Genomic DNA, 23,601 nt, shown 5'->3' with positions numbered 1-23,601 from the left:
AAACTCTTTATCTCACACAAACACACACACGCAGACAAAAACAGACAGGCAGTTAACTATTAGGACGGAAGACAAATGTTAGGTGAAAAATACAGCACAGAAACCCAACACATACCAAAACACTCCCGAGAATTTAACATGTCAAATCGCATTTACACTGATGTTGTGTTCTCATAATGCTGTTGTTAAAGTACAGTGCTTAGCTATTATGAAATACCCTTATGGCTTGTCATTAAATGAGTTCCTCCCACATGACTGTGCAAGGAACATTGTTCAACCATCCCACCCACACATCCACATATTGCACCAGTGTAGACTAGACTAGATTCTCTTAAACTACAATCAAACTTTCAGTAAGAAATAGATTCAAAACATATTTTTAGGAAACGTTAAATATATAAAATATAATGCAGATACACTTCACATACGTGTAGTGTGTGGGTGTAGGTGTATATCCCATGAAAGTCCCATGATATTGATGACCTAGTCCCTGTCAGCTGTCTTTAGCCCTATACACTTCTAGCTAGCTGCTAGATATCAATGATACATCTACTGTTTATTCATGTACACAGGTAAGTGGTCACGGATTTCACAAACTCTCGATGAAACCAAACGCTGACCCTCGAGGACCCTCTAGATGTAAGATCTAAAGGGCTCAAGAGGTAGAATACCTCTTGACACCTCACTCAGGAGAAAAGCCTGTCAGTAGAATGCTATGAGGCTGATGAAAGCGAACCTTTGATATTCGTGGAAATACAGGCCATTTCGTGAGATGGAGAAAGGTGTGGGGTGCGCTTCTGTTACCCTTCTGAAAAGCCCCCTGGAGAGGAGATTAGCACACAACCTCTCAGCTTGTCTGTCATTACATGCCATAGTAAACTGAAACAATGGAACTTATGTGAAATAAGGAACACTTTGTCCTTTGTTTTCTCATTTCTCTCTGTCATAGTCTAAAATATTATGAAAGTGGTTGACCATTTTGACCAAGCGTGCCGCACAAGCCCTGAAAAGTGAAGCCAAAACGTCTCGATCGCCCCCTGGTGAGTGGTCCCAGTATAGGTCATAAACCCCGCCCTCCCCATGTTATTCAATGGGACGCGAGATCAACTAAACAATTAAATTACCCTTCAAATATATTTTTTCCGAAGCTGGTTTCTGTCATTTACTGTAGTTTGTATCACGCTAATGTAAATTCAAGAGTTTGTTTTTAAAATAAGTTTGTTTTTAGTTAGTTATTTAATGCTCTAAAAACGGTGGTGTGACGTCGTGATTCACAGCTGTGATTGACAGCTATCTGAGCCGAGGAGCCACTGAATCTTCGGAGGACTGAGGAGATTGGAACTTTACATTTAATCTCTAAATTTCTATAATTGATATAATTTCACACGGACATAACCGATCTGGCATTTCCAATCGATCTTTGAATTTTTTTGGTAAGTACCATTTATAAGCTATTTAATTAGTAAATAAATGTAATGGGCTAGCTAACGTTAGCTAAAAGACAACAAGCCTTGTTAATAGCCATGTTAATAGCTAGCAGGTGATCGTTAGCTAGAAGTTACCAATTATTTTTGTATCAGGCCTATTCTAAATTAAGGTTAAACATGATGTAAATTAGGCTATAACATATCGTCTAGGTTTAACAAGCAAAGGTTGTACTGTACTTGGACTTGCGATTGATTACGGTATGCGCATTCTGCGAGGGAGAGTGAGGGCGGGGCACAGGGGTGGCGCCGTTGATTTTGCGGCTTTACGGCTTTACTTCCTTCTCGCTACTGCGCATAACTACTGCGCAGAACTGGTCCCAAGATCGCTATCTGCGCAGACGCAAGTCCAAGATGTCAGCGCCGTATCAGGACACTGGTGGCTTCATTTTTCACCAATGGAAAAGAGCGAAAGGGCGTCGTCCATTATATATACAGTCTATGATTTTGACTCTCATCTGCCGTCAATCACTTAAAAGCACCTAAAAAATGAAGGTTCAATGAACTGTCAGATTATACATTGTGGTTCTGCTGGCAACACTGTCAAAACCACTACAAAGTCAGTCAAACAATGAGTTCCACATTGCTCAGATATAAATTAAATACCAAATCAAGTTATAGATGTTAAAGCCGGAATGTACGTAATTTAGAAAAGATAAAGTTTAATCCAGAGTTATTAGGTTTAAGTGCTTTGCTCAAAGTTTTATTAACCAAGTTGGCCATAGATTCAAAACATTTCAGTTTCAGAATTTCAGGAAATGGCCCAATGCTCTATCCATTAGGCTGTGTGACCCCAAATTAATAGGTAAATTCCCTGGTGAATGACCAAGAGTGTTAATTTCCTCAACGTCCTCATAGCAGCTACTCCCAGAGGGTTTGGGGAGAGTTAAATATTGAGATGTGTGCCCTCCGATACAAATCTGACTTCTCATCACACTTGTCCGCCCAGGAAGTATTCGCCTACATCTGTCCTAGGAAGTATTCGCCTACATCTGTCCTAGGAAGTATTCGCCTACATCTGTCCTAGGAAGTATTCGCCTACATCTGTCCTAGGAAGTATTCGCCTACATCTGTCCTAGGAAGTATTCGCCTACATCTGTCCTAGGAAGTATTCGCCTACATCTGTCCTAGGCAGTATTCGCCTATAACTGTCCTAGGAAGCATTCGCCTACATCTGTCCTAGGAAGTATTCGCCTACATCTGTCCTAGGAAGTATTCGCCTACATCTGTCCTAGGAAGTATTCGCCTACATCTGTCCTAGGAAGTATTCGCCTACATCTGTCCTAGGAAGCATTCGCCTACATCTGTCCTAGGAAGTATTCGCCTACATCTGTCCTAGGAAGTATTCGCCTACATCTGTCCTAGGAGAATACATGATTTGGCCAACAGCCACTAATGCGCTCGCAGGCTAACAACTGTGTTACAGTTTCTGCTTCCACCCACACATCGGTTTACGTCTTTGGTGAGGCAGTTAAAAGGGATGCGCTGACCTACTGTTCCCGGGCTGTATCCCTAAAACCCTGGTGTGGCCCCTACATGAGATGTCTTCCTAGATCGTCTGAGTATGTCAGCTGCAGGGTCAGGAGACTCACCCGCTCTCATCATATCTGAGGCACCTCTGGATATGTCCAGACGAGGGCTGTTGTGCACTTTGAACACTTTCTTAACCTCTATAAGCAGGCAAGGAAGTCGGGTGAGAGAGACAGGGGGGGCGGGGGGCAGGGTGGGGGGGTGGGGTAGCGAGAGGAGGGTGAACGAGAGAGAGAGAGAGAGAGAGAGAAAGAGAGAGAGAGGGAGGAAGAAAGTAACAACGACAGAAGAGGTGCCCAGGCTTGCGACAAAGACATGAATATAGATCCACTCAAATCAGATCTTAATGAGGTCTTTTCCATTTGCTAGGACTCTCCTACATGCCTGACACAACTTACAGTATAGGGTTAATATAATCAGTCAATAATGTCCAATCATTGACTATAACGCAATTAAAACATTCCTGGGTTAAACAGGAATTGCCCATATTGTAGCTTGTTTTGCATAAAGCTAAATAACATCACTTTAACATGCTTAACATGCCTGTGAAGGCAAAGTAGTTTTACTAAGATGTCTTCCTGGATCTCAGTCTATCATAGTCTCAGTATATCAGCCCCAGAGTACTGAGACTCACCTGCTCTCCCATCTGACGCACCACTGGGTATGTCCAGACGAGGGCTGTTGTGCTCTTTGAGCACTTCCTTTACCTCTACGAGCAGTCATGGTAGTGGGGTAAGAAAGAGAAAAGGAGAGATAGAGAAGGAGAGAGACAGTGGGGGAGAAAGAGAGAGAGAAAAAAACCTGAAGACTTGTAAAAGAGGATAGAGAAGATTGGGTCGAGATAGGGGATCTGACTGAAGATGTATTACCTTGCACATTGCTTCTTGGAGCCTGAGAAAGAGCGAGAGACAGAGTTTGAAGAGAAAGGTGGGGGGGAGAAAACAATATTTAAACCCATGAATCATACAGCATTAAACAAACATCCCGTGTCAAAACCATCAAAAACACAACCAAACTAAGAAAAACCTGTCTCAAGGCAATAATACATTATAAAGTCATGCCTGTATACAGTAGTGAACACGTTCACTGTTAGATAAATGGGAGGCTTTTCATTTTTATAAAGAGTGTTGTATTACTGCACCGTATAGAATGTGGGTCTGTTTCTGAAATATGAATCAATAGGTTTATTGGTCAGTGCAGCCAAAGAGTTGAATAGGAGCAGTTTCTAAAAATACTACCACAGATTGAGTGAACGGGACTACTTTTACAACCCACAGCTATGAGGGACGAATTGATTATGTAACATAGTGTATTATATTATAAACCTAGTGTGAGGAAAGGAGAATATTTTCCCACTGTATTATGCTGTAAAACACATCAGACGAGCAAGCAAAAAAGTCCAGTAAAAATTTTTATTTTAGCAGACACTTATCAGAGCATCTAACAGGAGCAGTTAGTGCTATCTTGCTCAAGGGCAGCACAATATATTTCAGATTCGATCAAGCAACTTCTAACCACTAGGCAATCTGCCAAAATAGATTCCATATTAAAGAAGAGTGGATCCGGAATGGATGGTTTGAGAAAGTGGATATTGACTTGTAGAGGAAAGCAAAATGGGCCAATGAGTTCAAGAGGGAGAAACAAAGAGACAGAGCATCTTTTCTATCCGTTGCTATGAAACCCTCATGTTAAAAGCTCAGCCCAGTGTGTGCTGTCAATATGGACTTCCCCTTTGGGCCAGAACCAGCTCCTGTCAACAACTGTTCCCCACGAAATGCTTGTCAGACCGTGTGTCTGACTCTCCAGGCCCATCCGGAATGTCAACAATGATATTACTGAAGGCTTAATGTTGAGATGGAGTTGCCTAAATGTCACTGACAATGTATGCTTAGGGCACTTACAGTAACTGCTTTGAAACTGCGTAATTCGCCGGGTACCAAACTGTGACACTGAGTTTCCTTGGTAGAAACCAGAACTTTGCCTTGACAGTATTAGTGAGAATGTCCTTGCCAACTGTAATGAGAGTCTCCCCTGCAGCCTGTTCTGTAAGCATCTGTCTGAAACTGGGCCGTGTTGTCCTCTACGTAGGACCAGATGTTTCATTAGGTGTAACCGAAACCTCTAGAACTACACAGGGATCTGACACAACCGGATCAGAACCAGTCACCGGCTATGCCAGTGTCAGTTGTGTCCGTTGTGTCCGTTGTGTCAGTTGTGTCAGTTTGTCTCCAAATGTCATAGATCATTTGCATTTGAAGGCTGTGGGACAAATGTTTCCGGTGTTTTCCACAGGACTTCCTCCTGAAGCCCAGGAAGTTGTCCTCAGTGTCTCAGGCCAGTGAAACCTTTCTCCCTTGTAAGTTCATGAGGAGGGCCTGCCGCATCATCACGTTTAGCATGTTCAGTCGGCAAGAGATCCCACGCCACTCCTAACCCCACCCTCTTTTTGGTCCAGTAACTCTCTCACACTCACACACACACACACACACACACACACACAAACACACAGACAGACACACACACAGACAGATTCACACTGTGCATGTGTGTGTGTGTGTGTGTGTGTGTACATCTGGTGGACCTGAGGTGTCAAGCTGGGGGGAGCTCACTTTGATGTCTGCTGTCTGTTTGTCATCCCCATCCTTGGCTGCGTCAGTGAGGCTCTCTTTGGTGGAGGTTGCCGAAATGCCCGTCTCCAGTTCCTCCAGTTCCTGTTCCATCCTGCAGACAAAAGAGAAACAGAAACACAGAAGACAGAAAGGACATGGTTAGTGACACAAACCATGTAAAAACATAATCACAAATTGTGGTTTCCGTATTCCAAAACAGGATTCTGGATTGTCTATTTTATTTATTTGTTTACTGTTAAGGCAACTACGCACAATAAGAGTTATCAGGACTGGATTTCTTATACTAATTGAGCCATCTGAGGTGATAATGCTTTGTTGTTTTTCACCTTCTTCTCATGCCCTCTCACTTTCATAAATTACTTTTCAGAGAAAAGAACATTCTCCAGGCCCACAGAATATGTTCAATATATTTTACATAAAGCTGTGAAAAAGTGATCGTCTTTTACAGAGCAAAGAGAGTGACATTCACTCATGGAGGTAGAACAAATTAGCTTCAGCTGTATGCTTTTTACTTTACATCTTCTTTAAAAGCATTTAATCTGCAGCACTGGCCTGTCTGATAGAATGGAGCTTTTATTTGAGATAGAGACAATTGCTTCTCATTAGCATTCCCCCGTTCTGTCTTCCTCCCAGTTCCAGCTTTGACGGTAGCCATTGCTAGCTTGCTTTGGTCATCGGGAAATGTACCAGTTTAGTACGAGTGTAGCCCCAGTCCGAGCCCCAATAGCTGGTGCCAGCGTTCAGCATGAGCTGGGCTGTAGCAGCCAGGAGGAATTTAATCAGCAAATTGGTCTGCCAGGGGAAAAATATTGATGCCATTGCCTTGCTACGAGTGAAAAATAAAATAGTTGGATGAGGAGAGGTAGGGGGAAAGAAGAGGGGAGATCTGGGTGCTGGTTGAATGGATAGTTCTGGGTGCTGGTTGAATGGATAGATCTGGGTGCTGGTTGAATGGATAGGTCTGGGTGCTGGTTGAATGGATAGGTCTGGGTGCTGGTTGAATGGATAGGTCTGGGTGCTGGTTGAATGGATAGGTCTGGGCTGCTGGTTGAATGGGTAGGTCTGGGCTGCTGGTTGAATGGATAGGTCTGGGCTGCTGGCTGAATGGATAGGTCTGGGCTGCTGGTTGAATGGATAGGTCTGGGTGCTGGTTGAATGGATAGGTCTGGGTGCTGGTTGAATGGATAGGTCTGGGCTGCTGGTTGAATGGATAGGTCTGGGTGCTGGTTGAATGGATAGGTCTGGGTGCTGGTTGAATGGATAGGTCTGGGCTGCTGGTTGAATGGATAGGTCTGGGTGCTGGTTGAATGGATAGGTCTGGGCTGCTGGCTTGTCCGGTAGAGATTGATGAGTTCTGTTCCAGACATAGTCTCCATTAGATTGCGTGCCCCCCTCCATTACAGCCTCTGTTGTCCCCCCCACCTCGGTTTAAATCTGTCTGGTTTTGTTGAACTAGTATTGAGTGCTTTGCAGCATCTGATATGTCTATACATCTTTGAGGTAAGAGTAGAATTTCAGCAATTCAATTTGTTTTGATGAAGTGTTCAAAATGTCTGATCAGTAGAAAAGGTGCTAAGCCCCATTGCCAGTGGAGGCAGCATTGCAAGATAGAAAATGAAGACAGGATAGTTAGACAGGATAGTTAGTTCTATCAAGTTAAGTTTTAAGATCAACTGGCTAAACGAAGATATAGAATAATCCAAATGTATAGGTAGTAGGTAAACCAGTGTTCCAAGATTAGGCTAGACATATTTAAATATGTTTTCCTCCATCCTCCAGATATACCTAATAATGTTTCCCTCCATCCTACAGACATACCTAATATTGTTTTCCTCCATCCTCCAGACATACCTAATAATGTTTTCCTCCATCCTCCAGACATACCTAATAATGTTTCCCTCCATCCTACAGACACACTTAATAATGTTTTCCTCCATCCTCCAGACATACCTAATAATGTTTTCCTCCATCCTAAAAACATGCTTAATAATGTTTTCCTCCATCCTCCAGACATACCTAATAATGTTTTCCTCCATCCTCCAGACATACCTAATGATTTGTCCTCCAGACATACCTATTGATGCTTTCCTCCATCAACTTGAGCTTTGCCTCGTCCTCTGCCAGCTGCTTCTTGGCCTCATCTTGCTCCGTTCCAGCAGCTCCATCCAACAGCCATCTCTCCCTCAGAGACTTTTGCTGGACAGGTCAAAAGAACACATGCAACTTAATCACAGATTAATAATTTTAATTGCTTCTTGTTGCTTTCTTTTACGAACAAATGCGTGAAAACAGAAAATTCAGTGAAGAAAAAGTATGTCAGGGGAAGAAAAATGACCCTGATTTCACACACAGATCTCTAAAACACACAGATCTCTAAAAACAACAATGCTGTTAAAGGAATTCCAGTTGCGGGCTCGTTAGTAACATTTTTGTTGTTCATCTTTGAGCACAGTGCCAAACATTCAAACACAGGGCTGCTTAGTAGAGAGCAGACGCTTTATCCATCTACGTGGAAAAAAAAATAATATGTCAACCTATTAATACATTGCAGTTGTCTGAGATCTGGGATAGTTCCTCTTACTATAGATGACCCCTGGTATGGAGTCGGTATGCAATGCTATTGAATTTCAGAGGCGAACAATTACACCAAGGTTACACATGCCACGCCCCTTCTTTCCTATACTCTGGTTCAGTGGGGAAATGCAACCATTCATATTCCATGTCAACGTTTGGCAGCGTTACTGGTTATACTGCTTCTAAATGCTGAATGGCTACAGACAATGTCGCGGTGACTCATTCATTCAAAATGAACGTAATCCCTTTTTAGAAAACTGTGCTGTTTCAAGAAAAAAGTGAATGACTGTTTTGTAAGCTTACTTCTTTTTTAAGCGATTAATCTTTCTACCACTGAAATTTCAGTATCTTTTCAGGATTTGAAAGCACAATAAACGACAATGTAGAAAACGACAGGACTGAACAATAGACAGGCAGACTGGGTGTGACCTATGCCCCTGCAGTCATAATATTCAGCACAGGTTCCCATGACAGCACTATAACAGCTGCTTAAGGAGAACCCAAAACTGGCACACTTAACCCCTTTAAATATAGGAGGACTTTTTGGACAATCCAACACACTAATGTATTTAAATAGCTGAAGGGTATTGTCAGAACAGGCAACTTCACAGAAGGGTTGTTGATGCACCTCCAGATGTCTAGCTAGCCTGGCACACAAAATGAACAATACAGAATGACAACTCCAAAGTAAAATGTGGTCAAATCTGACAAGATCTTTACAAGAAATTAAAAAAAACTACACTTTTCCATGCAATCAAAAGCATACATATCCTTGTGTTAATATTGAACACAGTATGAAACTGATGAATAAAATGCAGGATCAACATTTGTTATCTTGATTGATCTCTTTTCTCCAAAGACATTCAAAATATATTCTTTTGACTAACCAAAATACGGCCTCATTCTTTACATGCCTGACTAACTTCCTTAATTGGCCATGAAATGGAATATCACATGCTCACTCAAGATGCTGGTACAGGATACTAGCCTCTCAGTATCATTTGTTTTACCATCCATATCCCCTTTTGATATGGTCACCATAAAGTAATGGAAGTAATGTATTCATTTGATCAACTGTAGCTTTCAGCCAGGGTTATTGAGAAAGCTTTTGTTCATGTATTGGAAATACAGCTTTCCTCCTGGTGAAACGTTCCAGTCTAAAGCACTACAAACAACACATGTCGGGAAATTAAGTGTAAGGCTTGATTATGTGTGTATTACGTCACCCGCACATCACCTTCCAACAAACCGCGGGACAACTTCCCAACACACAACACAACCGGCTACTCTGGTCTATTGGATTGGAGTGGCATGAGCAGTGAAGTAGCAAGTCTGGTTCTGAGGTCCGTCCAGCTCTATCTATGTATAAACAGAAACATCAGAAAAGCATCTCATCGTTGGGAATTAACTAAAAAAACTATACCATCACTGGCAACACCACTGATTCGATGGAGAGCGCCTTGTTAGTTACCAGGTAAACATCCTGGTCGGCGATGTTATACACTGTCAGGGGTCTTGATTAAGTGCAATAATATTCAGATATTATATAAAAATTATGAATGAATGACATTAAAATAGGGATGGAGAAATTATTTCAGCTGTTGCTGTCAACAGCATATTAAACTCATTGCGGCTCTACCGCAACACAGGAAGTTAAAGTTAATCAAAAATGAAAGCATTACATTTGTCCGTCTGCCACAAATCAGAAACCAGGCATGGCTCAATATGATTAACATGAACCAAAAACTGTTCATGAGGGGGTGTGGCATATGGCCAATATACACAGCTAAGAGCTGTCCTCCACTCAAAACCCCACGTTGAAAACAATGCTAATCATCAACACCCACAGCAGTGTAAACGCAGTGTCTTTAAATACAACACTCACTCCGTTCCCACACACCTGTCATGCCTGGTAGTAGTTGTACATTCCTAATACAGGACACAAACACCTGCAGTCTGAGTTCACTTAACAGTTGGAATTGCTACTGCATACCATACATACATCAGAAATCAGGTTTGATTGAATTTAACCCAAAATTAACAAACCTGGGTATTTCTAAGTATGACTGGGCAGGGAGATAGAGACCGGATGTGACTTATTTCCTCTCGTTATGTCCTCTATCTGCCCCCAACTCCATTTCCTGGTTCCATACTGACACACCTGCTCCAGCCCTACATCCCTGTTAGTGTGGGTACATTGAGGACTTTGAAACAGTTCTGACTTGTGAAATGCTTCATGTGACTACAACAAAACAGACAGAAAACATATAACTTTCGGCGTAATGCTTATATAGTGTATTCATATTAACTAACATAATCGCTAAGCTAAGGCCTGGAAAGTGTAGGCCATTCGCCACTGTGAGAGAGTAAGGGCAGCCTTAGGCCAGCTTTAGCCTAAACTACATATTACCAAAGACACAGCATTTAATACAGAAATAGGTAGTCCTGGAAAAGCCTGAGTTTGTAGATCTTTCTCCCTCTCACACATACACAAACACACACACAGGCATATTCAAACTGTAAAAAGGGTTTATAATGTATTAACTTATTTAAGGTGTTTCACAATGTGAATGCCACATGCAGCGCCGTCAATAGCATGCATTAAGGAAAGGGTTAAAATCATCTAAAAGCAACATGTCGGATTTGCATAGTTTTACCTCAGAAGGAGAGTTGGGGGGTTGGTTTGTAGGAATCCAGTCTCTTTCAAAAGCAAGGAAATGGATCACTGGGTTTGTGTTCTTTTTGCAGTAAGGAACGTCTCATGCTCCACCAGTGTGTCCCACATAGAATAATATCACTGTTTATTCATTAAACCGCAGGCAACACAGTCCATCTCATGACCCAACCATCTTCCTCTCTCTTTCTCTCCCCCTCTACCTCTCTGTCTGTCTGGTTCTCTCTCCTGTCTCTCGCTCTACCCACCCCCGATTTCATTGAGATATTTTAATGGAATATAACGCTCCCCTATCACCTATCTAACTCTCTATCTGCCTCTCAATGCAACATATCTGGATAAGAAATGGCCAACAAAATATACTGTATTTGTATCTATGATCATACAGATCGCACATGAACATTCCAGACGCTCTGATGTCTTTTCAGGTACATTCAATGCACATTAGAATATTCCTTTGCATGTACCATTCATAAGCATATCATACTCATATGTATCTATAATAATCAATACTTTTGTGCATACTGTGCATACTCCCCATCCTACTAAAACTGCTGCTAGTTTACAATGTTATGTATATTATTGCCATACTTGGCATATATGTAATATTCAATACTACTACCATATTGCTGCTAGTTAACAGTACTCATATTGCTGCTAGTTTACAGTGTTGTGTATATTATTGCTTTATCTTTTGTTATATGTTTGCGTCATATATTGTTTTTCATTCTTACTACGTTAATGCCGGGTGCCATGTCACCAGAATCTCATTGTGCAGAATGACGCTGTGTTATTCCGGGGAATTTGATCTCTTAAGTTTGAAACTTTAGCGATGGTGCTACAAACCATTATTCATGTACAGCATGTGAAACAGGAACTACTGTCACGATCAGTTTCCTCATCTATGCCCCCTCTTTTCAATACGCCCGGGAGAGAAACTCGACTGTCACAATCCTCTCCAGTTCACCACTTTAAAGTCATCCTCCCATTTTATCCGTCCCTCCTACAGTATCTCCTCCTCCCCTCCCTCTCTCCTCTCCATTTCACTCTCGCTCTCGTTTGTCTCCTCTGCCCCTCCCGCTCTCCCTCTGTCTTTTCCTGCTTCTCCCTTGGTGGGTTCAACAATCGGGTGACATCATCACCTGTTCACACCTTTCCACATAAAACAGGCAAATGCCCCACCAATGCGCACACACACACACGTACACATGCACATTATATATATAATGTATACACGTACAGTTCTGTATTTCTACTCTTGTGGGGACCCGAAAACAAAAAATATATATGCTCCCTACACCTAAACTACCCATAAACCTAATCTTAACCAAACCTACCTTAAAACATGAATTAGCCTAGCCCTAATGCTTATGATTGTAAGGACTTTTGGTAAATATTTCTGTTGAACCAAAACAAAGCCTACCTGACAGGAACACACAGTATATCCACACACACATCACCGGGGTCTCTCTGTGATATGTGAAAGACAACAGGCACAGAAATAGACTCAGCAGAGGTTTTTATATTCCGCTGTTTTTTTTTTACTGTGAATCAAACAAGCGGATTGATGTTATAATAGCTACTGAGTCATCAATCTTGTTACATTTCTAAACAGACAATATATATCTATAGCACCACTGTATCATGACTATAGAATACCTATATCAATATATATCTATAGCATCACTGTATCATGATTATAGAATACCTATTTCAATATATATCTATAGCACCACTGTATCATGACTATAGAATACCTATATCAATAAATATCTATAGCACCACTGTATCATGACTATAGAATACCTATATCAATATATATCTATACCACCACTGTTTCATGACTATAGAATAACTATATCATTATATATATATATAGCACCACTGTATCATGACTATAGAATAACTATATCAATATATATCTATAGCACCACTGTATCATGACTATAGAATAACTATATCATAATTATTGGGTAGAAAACCACATTATTTATAGCATAACACGCCATAACTATATAGGGATTATAGAATAACTGCAGAATAACACAAACAATAGAAATGCAGGAATCATAGCCGCAGCCCTGGTGTTCCAAACAACATGCTCTGCCTCTAACAGAGCTACATGGAACACCATCAGTAAGCAGTAGGCTTTTTGTTGGCGAATATATTATTCGTTCTGCTTTTTTGAAACATTTAACGCATTGACGTATCATGTGCGTTGTTTTTGCGTTTTTGACCAAATCCAAAGAAACCATGAATGAGGTACTCAAAAACTGAAAGAATGCATATATAGACCAACGAGCCTTGTTGATAGATTTGCTTCAGCCATTCTATTTTCATAGTGCTTAAGGTGAAAATGGCAATTGTTGCAAGTCACCTTCTGAGGTAACGTGGGACATGTTTCAAAAGGATACAGCCCACAGCTACAGAGGTCCGGAGACCAGGTCCGGAGACCATGTTTCAGAAGGATACAGCCCACAGCTACAGAGGTCCGGAGACCAGGTCCGGAGACCATGTTTCAGAAGGATACAGCCCACAGCTACAGAGGTTTTTGGCCACTGGGAAGGAACTAGCAACATGTCACATCGGCACTGATTCAATTCCACAATCACCAGAAACAGCCCTTTGCTGTAGAGCTGCAGTTTAATCACCAGGTAAACAACATTGTCAGTGGGTTTATATGCCTTCCAGGACAGGAGGCCAGAGTCATGGTGTGCATGTGTTCCTCCTCACAGCGCCGCGGGGGTTTCCCGTTGCCAGTGTGAATAGAACATTTTATTTACACACCACGTTAATTTATTTAAATTGAATTGTTGTCACGACGATAGACGTAGTCTAAATAGGCCCTTACTGTCCAGGCATGGTTTCCGTGGGGACAAGGCCCTTCCTCTAAATCAGCAAATTACACTTTCTAAACAAGGTAGAGTCGAGTCAGCTTTTCAGAAACATTGTCGGGGGGCCAGACAATACACACTACACTCCACATATCACTGATTAAGTCTCATGTTTTAGCCTGGTCTTCTATGTTTGTGTCGTGCTCATATTTCAGTACTAGCCTCAGTAATCAGTGCTGCCATTTCAACCCTGCCTGTCAGGCAATACAAATGATGGGGACTCCGAGACTTAATCAGTGTGGGCATTAGTGTGAATCATTCCACCGGGTCTGTGAAAGGCAGAGGTGTAGATTGAGCCATGACAGCTAGCAAACTGAACAGGCACAGTGTCGGTAGTCAGCTGTAATGATCACTAGTCTCTAACCATTTAGCTTCTGGCTCTTTCCCCACCTTCTGGCTCTCCCTTGACTACATCTTCCTCTCATTCTCTGATTTTCTCTCACCCTCACTCTGCCTCTCTGCCCCCCTCTCTCACGCTCTCTGTACTCCGCTCCCTTTCTTCGTCTTTCTGTCTCCTCCTCCGTGCCCCCCCCTCTCTCTCTCCAGTGGGTCTGCTGACTGGGCAGTTGAGCTCCATGGAAACTGCTAATGAGTCTGGTTTGTGGATGTTATCTCCCTCTGGCTGTCTCTCCCCTCTCGCTCAGTTGAAATAGGTAACTGTGTTTGCTGCCTTACTGATTGATGTATGTGTCCCAAATGGCACTTCATTCACTACAGAGTACTACATTTGACCAGAGCGCAGTGGACCCAATTCCAGAGTACCGCACTGTGTTGAGAATAGGTTGCCTTTACCAAAGGACTGCCTGTATGGAGGCCTGGTCACAATCCCTTCATTGGACAAACCAACAGAAATGGACCAGAATATAGAATTCAATATGGAGATTGCCTTTGTTACTGTAAGAGGTTATAATGCATTATAGCTATAGTAAAGTTATTTTTTGTTGGATTTTGATGCATTATTACTGTAGTAAAGGAGATTTTAAAAGTGATTTTGATGCATTATTACTTTAGTAAATGAGATTTAAAAAGTGATTTTGATGCATTATTGCTGTAGTAAAGGAGATTTAAAAAATGATTTTGCAGGGAACCAAATAAAAGCAGAAAACCAGTGCAAGCCAAAGCAACAAAGTTGAATTCGATTTTCACAATGCAAGAATGCTGCTAAAGCTGCTGAAAGTAAAGCAAGGCAAGACAATGAGCTGCATGTTTAGAAGGGGAAGTGTGTCTTCCTGCCCCAAAACAGGATGTCCTTTAAAGCCAAACTTTATTTTTCATAGGGATTCTTGATCCACTGTCTGAGCATAAGGGCCCCTCTGTCCAGCCATATGCCTTTAGGACCCTTGAAAACACACACACACACACAGTTGCTGATGCCCAACTCAGGAGTTAAATTCTACCAGCCGCGGCCAAGTCTTTCTAGATCCCACAGTGCTCTCCTGCTGAGCCCATTACATTGAGAGGCCCATCTAGACTTAAGTGAAGCCCAGTTTCTGCCAGCCCCAGCACCCCCACTGCCAAGCCTACTGACATGGCTTACTACCCCCCCCCCACCCCCCAAAACAGATGCACCGATGCAGCACTCATGAATAAACTATTTATTAAAAGGCCTAGGAAACCAAACTTAATGCAATTTCAGATACTGGATCTCAAGCTCCATTAGGATCAATTAAATAAAGAATGTTTGAGTAGCCTTACCAGGCCATTACGCTCTGACACACAACAAACATTTTCTTTCCCCGTCTCTGAAGAGATGCCACTCAACTGAACTAAACGCAATCTTCTGACTCTCTTGCAGCCACTGTTAAACCCCTTCGTCACTCTGACCCCACAGTGTCTGTTCATAAAGGTGCATTTTTAGGCTTGTGTCCTATTCGATGGAGGCAAAGGGCTTGATGAGGTAGTAGAGCGGTCTTGCTGAAAGGGCAGTTGGTTGGATTAGGTCGTGCTCTGGTCCCTTTCTCACCTTGAGATGCGAGAGCTGTCTCTTGTCATCTTCCAGCTGCCGCTTCTTGTTCTCGATCTCTGTCTGCCTCTTCCTCTTCTCCTGTTAGAGGGTGGGAAAACATTCAGTCAGAGTATGGGGAGGAGACATTAAACACGTAAAGACTGTAGAAATATGTAGGTTCATACAGTACATACATTTGGTAATAGTACCAAATGGACTGAGTGGCTGGCCTGCAGTGAGATATCCCTCAAAAGGCCTTTATTGTGGCCATATCCACTTGCACAGATTGAAATCTGATATAACTGTCTGCTGAATGACCATAACTGTATCATTATTATAAAACATTTATTTGGTCTTGGCCTCAAACTAATTATATAATTTAATTGAACAAAACCCTCAGATACAAAAGAATTGCATACATAGAGTCCACTGTATCCACACAGTAAATGCAATAATATACCACAGATTATAACTAAACACAAAGGAAACCAAATCGAAGTCTTGGCAAATAGCCTGTGGCTGTAGTGAGCAACAGCCACCAAGATGTGCTCTCCTGCCCCCCCACCCCAAAGAGCTCTTAACTGGTCACAGACTACATCAGTGTCCCTGCTACAGGCTGGGCATTGGGATGTGAAAGAATTGTGTGAAAGCAAATTCTAACACAAATTATATAAAATGACTAATCTAAATCTAAAATGTATAATCAATATTTGCTCTACTTGGAAGTTAAAGACAGTTAACCAGAGCACATTGCTTCCCTCTTTTATGTCTTAAGATGACTTGCACCCAATATTCAACCTTCTAAACCTGTAGGCATGCACACACACATAATGGGCCGTGCAGTCCTTCTTCCGGTGGGGAATAAAGTTTAAAAGGTCTGGCCATACTGGGCATGACTTCCTCTCTATCCTGAATAACAAAGACTCAACTCTCTTTGAAAAAAAAGCCAAGGGCACAAGAATCATTGCTGGTCACAACGTGGAGCTCATAAAACAAAGATTTGATTCCCAGGTGGACAGAATGACTGTTTATGGCCACTTTAGATCAATCCAAAATGACCCCAAAGAGCACTTTATTATGTTATTTTATTTTTCCTCTGCAGAAACAGGTTCAGAATTATACTGAAAGAGTGAAAGACAGAGTTATAGTCCCTCTCCTTATATCCAGGCACAGAAAAAAGAAGGTGGAATCTTTTGGGATAAGCGAGCATGCATGTGAGCATTGCATTACCACCCCCCTGCCTCGACTTTCTGCATTACCCCCTCTATATGTCTATACTCCCCCCATGGCTTTCTATATTACCCCCTCTGTGGCTTTCTGCATTACTCCCTCTATCTGTCTCCATTACACCCCCTGTGGCTTTCTGCGTTACAACCTCTGTGGCTTTCTACATTACCGCCTTTGGCTTCCTGCAATACTCTTCTGTGGCTTTCTGCATTACCCCCTCTATCTGTCTCCATTACACCCCCTGTGGCTTTCTGCAATACCCCCTCTGTGGGTTTCTGCATTAACGCCTTTGGCTTTCTCAAGATTACTTCGAAAACCAAAATTATTGAAATACGGTGAGGTTTGGGATATGAACGACAATACAATGCTACCCTGCAAACTTTGATAAGACGTCCTAGAACATCAGGATTAGGTGTCATGGACTCTTGGACGTCCTGCTGTGTGGACATAAGGAGAGAGAGAGTTTGGGCTGTCCTCAGAGTAAGACATTGAAACACCTGGGCTTAGGGATCAATGGCTTTCCTGGCGGTAAGTATTAATGATTAAAGCCGCTAGAGAGGAACTGCTGAGAGACACTTATGGAGCACGGGAGAAGGAAATGAAGAGAAGGAGGAAATCACCTATCAAACCAAAAACAGCCTGTTTTCAACTGTACATGCATATACATAACCTTAAGTGTTACAGTCATTCCATTGCTCATTAATATCAGAGAGGTTGTGTAGACGATAGTGTGTAATTGTGTAGATATTATTGTATAGCTGTGTAGATGAGAGTGTGTAAGTGTGTAGATAAGAGTGTGTAGTTGTGTAGATATTATTGTATGGCTGTGTAGATGAGAGTGTGTAGGTGTGTAGATATTATTGTATAGCTGTGTAGATGAGAGTGTGTAGGTGTGTAGATAAGAGTGTGTAGTTGTGTAGATATTATTGTATAGCTGTGTAGATATTATTGTATAGCTGTGTAGATTGAGAGTGTGTAGGTGTGTAGATATTATCGTTTAGCTGTGTAGATGAGAGTGTGTAGTTGTGTAGATATTATTGTATGGCTGTGTAGATGAGAGTGTGTAGGTGTGTAGATATTATTGTATAGCTGTGTAGATGAGAGTGTGTAGGTGTGTAGATAAGAGTGTGTAGTTGTGTAGATATTATTGTATAGCTGTGTAGATATTATTGTATAGCTGTGTAGATTGAGAGTGTGTAGGTGTGTAGATATTATCGTTTAGCTGTGTAGATGAGAGTGTGTAGGTGTGTAGATATTATTGTATAGCTGGGTAGATGAGAGTGTGTAGGTGTGTAGTTATTATTGTATAGCTGGGTAGATGAGAGTGTGTAGAGGGAGTCATGGGGTGAGAATATAACATGTTAGGGTAACACACGTGTCACGAGCACATCATCACTTACCGCTATAGCCTGGAGTCTCTCCTGCTGTGATATCCTGCACGGGGGACGGGGGGGGGGGGGATGGTGGTAGAAAACATAGCAAAGGGGTAAGTAGAAAGAGAGAAAAATAAAGAAAATAGAGAGAAGGAGAGAACAGAGAAAGGAGGAGGAGAAAGAGAATGGAGAAGGAGAGAGAACATTGAGATAAGAGAGAAAGGAGAGAGATAGCAGAGAGATTAAAGAGCCGAGAAAGGAGAAGGAGAGAACAGAGAGAGAACAGAGAGAACAGAGAGAGAAGAGAGAGAGAACAGAGAGAGGAGAGAGAACAGAGAGAGGAGAGAGAGAGAACAGAGAGAGAGAACAGAGAGAACAGAGAGAGAACAGAGAGAGAAGAGAGAGAACAGAGAGAGAAGAGAGAGAGAAGAGAGAGAGAACAGAGAGAGAACAGAGAGAGAACAGAGAGAGAAGAGAGAGAGAACAGAGAGAGGAGAGAGATGTTTTAGACAACTGGCCATTATAAGACATCATTCTGCAGACTGAGACAATCTGCTAGATAAACCATGGGTCTTGACTTTGACAAATACAGGGGGGGCCAAGGTGCATTCCTTCACACCACTGGTTATCGTAGTTACCAGACCTCTCATCTCCCCTTTGATTTAAAACAATCAGGAGGAACCCCATGCTGCTAAATCCATACCAGACAGTAACACCTAATGTATCGAAAGAGCAAGCAATCATGAAATGTCCACTGCAGAAGGGATAAGGAGTAGATCTTTAGAAGTCTCTTCCCTTCTCTCACACAGTAGCTTTCACACACACACACACACACACACACTCAGATACACACAGAAACGCACTGATCCACACACACACACACACACACATGCATGCACACACACACACACATACACATGGACAAGAGGCCTACATTTTTATCTGGATTTTATCCATATGTATCACTGACAGTCATAATATCTCATTCCAGCCTGTTGAGCATTTTACTGGAGAGGAAACATATGAATCTATGCTTTCATACTTGAGGAATTCAGAACATTTACAGATCAGTCCTGTGGCTGCTTTACTTTCATACACTCTCTTTTCCTGGACACAATTCTAGTGAAATTAAACACATGCAAGGTTATTGGCTGCAGTAGGGCTAAATGAGGGTCCGTCAATTTGAAGACAAATGCCTGATTAAAGAATCAAGAAACGCTCTAAATGAAAATGTACACCTGGAACAGAAGAGATGGAATGAAGCCAATTGAACAATTGAACTACTGGCAACAGTGCATTTTACTGCTAGCACCCACTGCAGTTATTTTATAAAAGGAAAAGCCTTTTAATCTCCCAACATGTTTAATAAAATACTGATATATTGAAATTACTCTCTGCCTTGTTTTTTCTTATTCTGAGATATTAGTGGGTAAATAAGAGTTGATATGAGCAATCAGTATGAGAGAAATACATTATTTTAGAATAACAGGAAGAAATTACAACAAGGGTAAATGGAAAGAAAACAGAGATACATTTCGGGCAATAATATGTCGTATTGTTGAAAAAGTTTCTTCATCACATGCCTGACTAATTGACTCCAGATATTTAGGCCAAGTAATCCCTACAAGGCATTTTCCTGTGATGCAGCCTATTCACAAAAATGCACTACGACATATTCACAGTCATAAACAACCAAGCACATTAACACACAATAAATGCCATGTGGTCCCACTTAAAAGTGCCTTGAAACTATGCATAGCATTTAGCTGGCAGCTACATACAGTGCGTAGATTAACTACATAGTTATTATGATGTAAGCGAGCTACAGTGCGCTTCTGAATGTTTAAAAATATATATATATTATATGTGTTATATGTGACTTAAATCTAATGGTGGCTTTGCAGACCTTTCCTCCGGACCCATTGTTCATGGTTACCAAATTATCCACCATGGATATTTCAGGGCCATTTTTATCAGCGCTATTCAGGACTGGCCTGCTTTCAGTCTGGCCACTGTGAGTCGGGATGCTTGGCCTCCTCCGTGTTCCAGAATATTGATTCGCCGCGCCTATTATTCAGCAGCCCTTACATATAGGCTCCAGTCCTCATCACTGATTGGTCGGTGTGAGAATGCCAGGTTGATCAGCCTTTCCCGGGCCTGTCAACCCTGGAGAAAACAAAATAACGCATAACGCATGCCCCAGTAGGCTATCAGTGTGCTACACAAGAGGGCTGGAACCGTGACGACATCATTTCATAAATATCAGTCAGACTAGTTGACCATGAACTAGGTGGATGGACTGGCAAGCTCGATAAAAGGCAAGCCCCCCCCCCCCCCCCCCAAGAAGTGTCAGACGGCCAATACCAAAATAAGGCATCAAAACCCAGTGGACGGTGATTAGTTACAGCCGGGTTCAACCACCCTCTCTGCACTCAAGGTAATCACAGTACGGGCTGACCAGCAACAGGGACCGGCTTCATGTGCTCTTGGAATGCTTTACACATACTAGGCTGTCACGCCATAATGACTGACCACACGTCCCCTGGAAGGTCACAGGACAGACAGGCCGTCTGTAAAAGCTCAGATCTCTGCTACGAGGGGAGAGGGACAGTCTGTGTTACGGGTGTCACACCGCTTGCTCAAACTGGCCCACATGGGGCTAGAACCGGTGACCCTCTGCTTCACAACAACCACCCAGTTGTTACCACCATCACCCCTAGCACTATTCTGTCCTGTCCCAGACTGGCGCAGCGCTGTCGTCACCCCCCCCCCCCCCCCCCCCCCCCCCCCAACACACACACTTTCATCGCCCTGTTTGAAAGACGAGACGCACGGCATACCATGAGGGGAAGACAGGAATGCCTATGGCCCTTCTCTGCAGGCCCCGGGACCCCCGCTGCCCCAACACGTGTTTCCAATCCCCCAGGAACCCCCCTCATAGCCCCCCTTGACCCACCCCGTATAACACACACCACCTGTAAAAATATCGTGCATTTTTGGGGGCTCCTATGTGAAATATGTTTGGCTTCCAGAGTCGACAATGAGGGAGCCGAGAGTAAGCAGAGAAAAGGGAAGAGCCAGAGGTTATAATTCACAACCAGGGCCTTTTCACTTAAACAAGTCAAGCCAGCGGAACTCAGCCAAGGACCATGTGTACTGGAGAGGACATTGTCAAATCCAAACGCACACTCATTGCTTTGGACGCTATTTGGTGGCCACAAAACGCTATAAGTGTGTGACTCATCTCAGATGCTACGCTAGGCTAAAGATAATGCTATGTAGCTGTGACCGCCACTGCTGGCCGTGGATATGCAGAGTTCAGCGGGGCTGCATCATGTGGAGGGCTATGGGGGAGACGCCTGCTTGCTGCCGGGTGCCCAGTCAGCAGCTTTAGGTGGACGGGACAGAGGAGAGAGAGGGACAGTACAGGACAAAGCCTTATGTTGGCCACCAATGCTGCTGCCTCGTCAGAAAGCTTCATAGCACTCTCCAGGAAACGAAATAAACAGCGCTCATGCAAAGGACCTCACACCGCATAACAAGTACCTCTGACTGGTTCAAGCCCAAAAATGGGGCACGAACCAGTGGTCGTCCGCTTAGCTAAACACGTGATTGGCCTCACTTGTCTTAAACACTGTGCTACTTAGAAGATGGTTGATGGGTGGCGTAAATGTGGACACAGGAGTAAATCTTTATGTCCTACACTACCACACAGACAGTGACAAGTGCTTGAAGCCTCAGGCCCAGCCATCTGTATAATAAATACCTTCTAACATGCGCCTTCTGAATGTTTTCAGAACCCTTCACCTTATTCATGTTTTGTTGGGTTATAGACTTCAAATGCACAACTGAGGCAAATTCAATAGATTGAACACGATATAGAATGGCACCCTCCCGTATAATGCCAGAGCAATAACCAAGCCGTGAAGTCCAAGGAACACTCTGCAGACCTCCAAGATAAAATTGTTGTAGAGCCATAGATCTGGAGAAGGTTATAAAAAAGGCTGAAGAATAAAAGTACCCAAGAGCACAGATGTCTCAATCATTGTGAAGTAGAAGAAGTTTGAAACCACCAAGACTCTTCCCAGAGCTGGCCGCACGGCCAAACCAAGTAACTGGGAAATTAACTCAATGGTAACTGGAGCCTGAAAATATTTTCTGGAGTAAAAACACCAAAACCTGGGCCTGAATGCAAAGTGAAAGGTTCAGGTGAAAACAAGGTACTGCTCACCACCTGGCTAATACCATTATCATCTATGGTAAAGCATAATGCTTTTGGACAAAATACAGAGGCCCCTGAAGAAAGCCTGATCCAAAGTCTGATATGAAAGAACTCGAGGGGATCCGCAAACAAGAATGTCAGAAACTGCCCAAATCCCAGTGTACAAAGCTGGTAGAGGCCTACCTCTAGTATTAATGCTTTGATCACTACCTCTAGTATTAATGCTTTGATCACTGCCTTAATGCGTTACTGAATAAAGGGTCTGAATACCTAATGTACATTCTTTTTTTTCAATTTTCAATAAATTGGCACCAATATCTAAAAGGACTGGTCACCAATATCTAAAAGCATTTTATTTTTCACATTGTCATTTCTGACCACTAAATTCTGTCTATAACAGAAGAACATTTGGAGAACCTGAAAGGGTCGAAATGCCATCAGAAGGCACTGTAAAGTTTGGCAATGGCCATCCACCATCAAGTAAAGGCCATCCACCAATATTTAAAGCCTATCCAAAAATGATGAAATGCTTTCCACCATTTAAGTAAAAGCTATTTACCAATAACCACCTATTTACATTATTGAGTAGATGCTCTTAACAGAGCATCTTACATTAGTGAGGGCATGTGCTAGCATCCCCCCCCCCCACCCCCCACCCCATTGGATCTGAACCCATATCCTTGGCTTTGCAAGTGCATTGCCCTTCCAACTGAACCATGCAGGACATTTTACAGCAATTACAGTATATGTGATTTGCTTTAACTCTCCACTTTTATTTCTCCCTGGTTGCATTCACTGAGTCAGTGTGCTTGCTTTGGAAGCTTGGAATTCTCTAAAATAAAGATCATGTCTTGGGGAATTCACATTCCAATTCTATCACATGCACATTTTCATGTAGAGCAAACAACGACAGGGGGTTTTGTGGTTGGGTCCGCTCTCAAAGAAAAGCTTGTTCCCCTTCTGAAGACACTGCTCATTCTGACCAGAAAATCATAAAAGCATGAATTATTACAGTGCCCAATATTATCCTTTGAAGCATTCTGTTAGG

The 23,601-nt window shown here is 42.5% G+C and overlaps 1 protein-coding gene across 4 annotated transcripts in view; it reads right to left on the bottom strand.

Annotated features, from left to right (window-relative positions):
* The window catches only part of palm1a (paralemmin 1a), a 42,086-nt gene that overhangs the window by 8,231 nt on the left and 10,254 nt on the right, over positions 1–23,601 (bottom strand). For 2 of the 4 annotated variants that reach the window (XM_010871319.4, XM_010871320.4), the window contains exons 2-7: positions 18,359–18,392; positions 15,750–15,830; positions 7,719–7,840; positions 5,624–5,735; positions 3,884–3,905; positions 3,649–3,723 (exon numbers count right to left, since the gene is read on the bottom strand). In XM_010871319.4, coding sequence (XP_010869621.1) covers positions 3,649–3,723; positions 3,884–3,905; positions 5,624–5,735; positions 7,719–7,840; positions 15,750–15,830; positions 18,359–18,392 — 446 coding nt within the window. Of the gene's footprint in view, positions 1–3,076; positions 3,155–3,648; positions 3,724–3,883; positions 3,906–5,623; positions 5,736–7,718; positions 7,841–15,749; positions 15,831–18,358; positions 18,393–23,601 lie in introns of all 4 variants that reach the window. The other 2 variants (XM_029121739.2, XM_010871321.4) reach the window with 2 other exon arrangements.

The sequence above is a fragment of the Esox lucius genome, chromosome 8 (assembly GCF_011004845.1).
Source record: "Esox lucius isolate fEsoLuc1 chromosome 8, fEsoLuc1.pri, whole genome shotgun sequence".
In the NCBI taxonomy this organism is placed as follows: Eukaryota; Metazoa; Chordata; class Actinopteri; order Esociformes; family Esocidae; genus Esox; species Esox lucius.
The sequence above is the reverse complement of the archived record's forward strand: the minus strand, read 5'-3'. Positions and strand labels throughout refer to the sequence as shown.